At 38.5% G+C, this 5,146-nt stretch overlaps 1 protein-coding gene across 1 annotated transcript; it reads right to left on the minus strand.

Annotated features, from left to right (window-relative positions):
* Window positions 1-3,213: 3,213 nt before the first annotated feature.
* LOC141664709 (uncharacterized) lies at window positions 3,214-4,419 on the minus strand. Its single transcript, XM_074470663.1, has 2 exons — window positions 4,292-4,419; window positions 3,214-3,829 (listed from the first exon to the last, which is right to left on the minus strand). The coding sequence occupies exons 1-2, from the start codon at window positions 4,417-4,419 to the stop codon at window positions 3,214-3,216; spliced, it is 744 nt and encodes a 247-aa protein (XP_074326764.1).
* Window positions 4,420-5,146: the final 727 nt, after the last annotated feature.

Here is a 5,146-nt window from a genome sequence, read left to right on the forward strand (position 1 = left end):
TCAGTTGAACCAAGCTGTTGTCGCCCTTAACAGGGATAAAGAAGAGGAGGTTGCCGAGTTGGCTAGAAAGATCCACGAGCTGGAGCTGAAAGTCTCCAAGCTTCAATCTGTGGTGGATAATAAAAAAGCTATGCTTTTAGACGCTAAGAAGGCAAAGTATAAATCTGGATGTGCCAGTGGGTGAAGGACTTCATAAAATCCACCATTGATGTCTTCCCTGATTTGGAATGGTCTAGGCTCGGCGAGGATGCTGCAAAAGATGCTGCGAAGATCCAAGCGGAGAAGGTGGCCAAAGCTGAAAAGACAATTCCTACTGAGACCACAGCTATAGCTACTTCGAATGAAGCCCCAGCCGCCACTACTCCAGTTGAGACGTGCGCCGATGATCCTCTAGCCGGTCAACCTACTATCGACGCCATCATCAAGATGGCCATTGATACAGCGGCCTCTCCTTGATTGCCTTTACCATGGTCAAGTATCCTTTTCTTTTTATTAAGAACCTTATTTTAAGATGAACTTTTGAACCTTCTGGTGTTTGACACCAAGACTGTTTGTGATGAGGGTGTGGGCTCCTTAGAAAGCTTCACAAGTTGTAATGCTACTAGATCTCCCCTTCCCCTAAACTTGCTTTAATCTTACCTTCGTACTTTTATTTTAATCATGCTTTATAAATTTTACTTCTTTATGCATTACTGAAGTAGACAACATATATGCGTAGCTTAAGGTTCTTAGGAGCACACCTAAGTTAGAACTTGTAATCTCCTTAACCCATGTTCATATACTTAGGCTACATGCAGCTTAGACTTACCTAAAACCCGCTTAGTTGTAATATTAGGATCCATTTTCTTTACCTTCTAATTCTACTATTAACTTTTTAAAGATTTTTGCTTACTATTATTGCCTTTTAGTGGATAAAAACACACCTAAACCATAAGGTACCCTTTAGCACCTTACAACACCTATTCTATTGCCTTACGATATTTTATTATTTTGAATGAATACCCACTAAGAATTTCCTCCCTAGAACTGTTATTTCTTACTTAAAGTTAACCCAATTCGAGTTTCCTTCAACCATACCTACACCCCGAGCCTCCTAGGCTCTAACCTAAGCATCGAATTCCAACCGTTCTAGGTATCTTTACCTTTAAGTGTCTGCATCTAATCCTGACTCATGAAGTTAACTTATGCTTAACAAAATCATACCACATGAATAATAGCCTTTTTTTCATGGTCTATTTCAGATCCATTTTACATACTAAAACATACCTAGGTATTTACACGCTTTTATGGTTCAGTTACTAATTCGTCAATATACCTCTTATTTTAGCACATGCCTCTCTAAAAGTAAAGATTTTTTATTTTAATTGTAGTTTCTTTTTAAAGGCAAATACGAGGCTTTCTTTTTTTAAAGATGTAGGTATACACCCGCAACTCTATTGTAACTTTTACAATATTATCTTTTCTCGAAAATTACCTAACAGATGTTTACCCTAAAATTCAACTCCTTCGCATATACCTCAGCTGAGCATGATCTTTTTTAAAATGAACGTATACTTTAATTTGTTCATTGTACCCTTATTTTTAACTAGTCATAACAGCAACCAGGGCTCAAGTTCCAATACATAAGAACACCTTACATGATTTTATTAATAGTGACTATAAATCCCAATAAAGTTAGCCAGGTAGAAACTAATGGGATATTAATCTAGTCTTTGAATGATGTTAAGTCAAAACGAGGTTTATACCAATAGCTTCATTCTTGAGGTACCTCACCAAACGGATACCCCAAGCTGAAGCCAACATACGAACCTAATATACAACATTGAATCTAAGCTTGCTTACTCACCATTACTCGCAAAGTTTTTTTTAAACTTACCTAATAGTTTTTTTAACATACTGCTAAATAAATTACAAGGTTCTATAATGACTAATCAACTTATTAGATCTACTCTACGCATGCAATCATACAGTATTTAACAAAATAAATTAAACATCAGAAAGGATCAGGATTACCTCACTTAGATTTTCTACTACCTTCTATAGTCCTATGACCTCCTCTAATACCATTCCAATTCCTACTCCAAGGTTCGTATTTGAACCCGAACTTACATCCTCGTAAGTCCTTGAACTTAACAGCATCTATGTAAGCCCCTATTCCTTGTGCAAGTACCTCGCACTCCGACCATACTTATGCAAAACCTCACAGGATCTACACTAGCTCAGCTTTCCTGAGATCGACATGCACCTGTGGAAATCCTATAGACTCGTATTTTTCATACGAACCTATCCATCCAGGTTCACAGACCCAAGAAAACCTTATCCAGGAATCGAGTATTTACTCAGATGCATCCTTTTCCCACATATCAGTCGACATGTTTTTGCATAAGTAACGCCTTACTACCCAAAGGAAATCACGTAGGCTAAAATATTTTGGGTCTTCCAATGTATAAACCATACATCTTATGTATAAACCATACACATTTTGGTATATAAACCATATACCTTCCCATCCAGGTATGCAATTCCTTGCGTACATCCCTCATTTTCCTAAAATTATATGTTTTTCCAAGACTCCTTTGTGCTTCCATGTCATTTATTTGACAAACCAAAACCATTTTGAGGTATGAATCTTTAGACACACCTCCACATAATGTCCATATCCAAGGTACAGAACCTTTATAACATGCATTCATACAAGTCATACATCCAATAATTATAAGAATAATTACCATAAAATTTAAAATCTACCAGATTTTAAGAGCCAAAATCATATATTCATCCGAAATCATATGTTCAACCAAAATTATAAGTTCCATATGTCCATTACCCCCTATTTTTTTATCCTTAATTCATTAAGGTGAAGAACTATAGCAGACGAACCTTATTGATACAATCCATCCATATATGCATTCAGAGTTAACCAAACAACGTAAAACCAATATATGTGAACTAAACTTCATTTTTTTATTCCAAAAAAGAAAACAGGAAATCCTATCAGCGAGATTTACATGCACTACCCCCGAGCCTACCAAAGCAATCAGCTATCATACGGAATTCGAACCTATCATGGAAACTACAACTAATAAGTTGCTTTTATTTTCCCATGCCTGAAAGATGCCTACTTGAAATAGATGTCAAAGAGAATTTACTGATAATACCTCTTAAGGTGCTTAGCATTCCAAACCCTGGGAATCAGCTTCCCATTTAAATCTGTCAAGTGGTACGTTCCTTCCCACAGAACTGTCTTGATGGTGTAGGGACCTTCCCATTAGCACCAAAGACACCATGTCCAGGAGTCCTCATATTTGGCATCATCCTTCTTAACACCAAGTCCCCAACCCTTAAAGGTCGAGCTCGAACCTTCTTATCAAAATATTTCATTGTACGTTGCTGATAAGCTGCCAGCTTCAGCTGTGAATTCTCACGTACTTCTTCCAACAAATCCAGATACAAACGATGATTAATCTCATTGTTGTTTAAATCATAATTCTCTCTCCTGAATGAACCTGCTCCAATCTCTACAGTTACCATTGCCTCACACCCGTAAGTGAGTGTGAAAGGAGATTCACCTGTTATGGTTCGAGGTGTGGTGTTATAGAACCATAAAACCCTATGTAGCTCCTCTGGCCAACACCCCTTGCTTTCTTCAAATTTTTCCTTTAAAGTGTGCTTTGTGATCTTGTTAATGGCCTCGGTCTGACCATTACTTTGTGGATGGCACACTGCTGAGAACCCTTTCTTTATGTGAAGTTCCTCACATAACTGTTTCATCTTTTTACCGTCAAACTGCTTCCCATTGTCATAAATTAACTTGTAAGGTACTCCATACCTGCACACAATAGCTCTAAACACAAATTCCTTGAGCTTTGTTATTGTAATAGTAGCTAGCGGTTCAACTTCTGCCTATTTGGTGAAGTAGTCTACTGCAACCACTACACATTTCACCCCACATTTTCCTTTGGGAAGCTCTCCAATCAGATCAATCCCCTACACAGCAAATGGCCATGGACTTGTAAGAGGTTTTAATGGCACTGCTGGCTTGCTGTTGAAGTTAGCGTACCTCTGACAGTGATCACAGGATCTCGTATAGAGGCAACAGTCTTTCTGTAAACTAGGCCAATAGTATCTTTGGTGTAATATCTTGTGAGCCAAGGAAGCTCCTCCTGAATGGTTCCCACAGATCCCTTCATGATTTTTTCCCATGATATATTCACATTGCTTTCCTAATATGCACCTCAAAAGTGGCTTATTGAAGCCCCTTTTGTAAAGAGTTCCTTCATACACCACATACCTAGTAGCTTTATACTTTAATTTCCTTGCCACTTCCTTTCCTTCTGGAAGAATTCCATTTGCTATGTAGTCATAAATAGGACTCATCCAGGTTCCCTCAGCTGCTACTTCAACTGTGGCAGTCTCCATTTTGGGGATGCTTGGTTGTTGTCGCACTTCCAATGGGATGACACCTAATAAGGTAGCTTCATTTTGTGAACCCAACTTTGCGAGAGCATCTGCATCTGAATTTTATGACCTTGGGATCTGTTCCAAATATACCTCCTTAAATTTGTTCATCAAATCCTGCGAGTACCTCATGTATAGGTCTATCCCGGACCTCTAGCCTGGAAACCTCCTCGAATGTGCCAGACCACAAGCATTGAATCAGTATAGACATTAAGATTCTCTACTTTCATTTCCAAGGCTAGCTTCAGGCCTACAATCAGGGCCTTATATTATGCATCATTATTTGTTGCATAGAAATCAAAATGAATTGCACTTTGCAGTATATGTCCTTCTGGGCTTAGCAGTACCACGCCTGCACCGGCTCCTTTACCATTCACTGCTCCATCCACATATAAGGTCCAATAGGGTGAGCAGTTTTACTCATCCTGAACCTTCATTTTTGGTTTAGCTACACATTCATTACCTTCCACAGAAAAGATCTCTGGAAATTCTAAAGGAAATGAACAAGGGCTTGTCCTTTTATAGCTGTTCTTGGCTTGTAATCCACATCAAACTGACCCAAATTTATAGCCCATTTCATCAACCTTCCAGAAGCTTCTGGCTTATGAAGAACCTGCCTTAATAGGTATGAAGTATGCAACTCTATCTTATGAGCTTGAAAATATGGCCTGAGCTTTCTAGCTGCAAG

The sequence above is a fragment of the Apium graveolens genome, chromosome 6, assembly GCF_009905375.1.
Source record: "Apium graveolens cultivar Ventura chromosome 6, ASM990537v1, whole genome shotgun sequence".
In the NCBI taxonomy this organism is placed as follows: Eukaryota; Viridiplantae; Streptophyta; class Magnoliopsida; order Apiales; family Apiaceae; genus Apium; species Apium graveolens.

Excerpts from the sequence above, each read along its gene's own strand:
- LOC141664709 (XM_074470663.1), bottom strand. The coding sequence starts at position 4,419 with ATGGAGACTGCCACAGTTGAAGTAGCAGCTGAGGGAACCTGGATGAGT. Across the intron at positions 3,830-4,291 it reads TTAAAGTATAAAGCTACTAG|GTATGGAGTACCTTACAAGT; the intron begins GTATGTGGTGTA and ends TATTGTGTGCAG.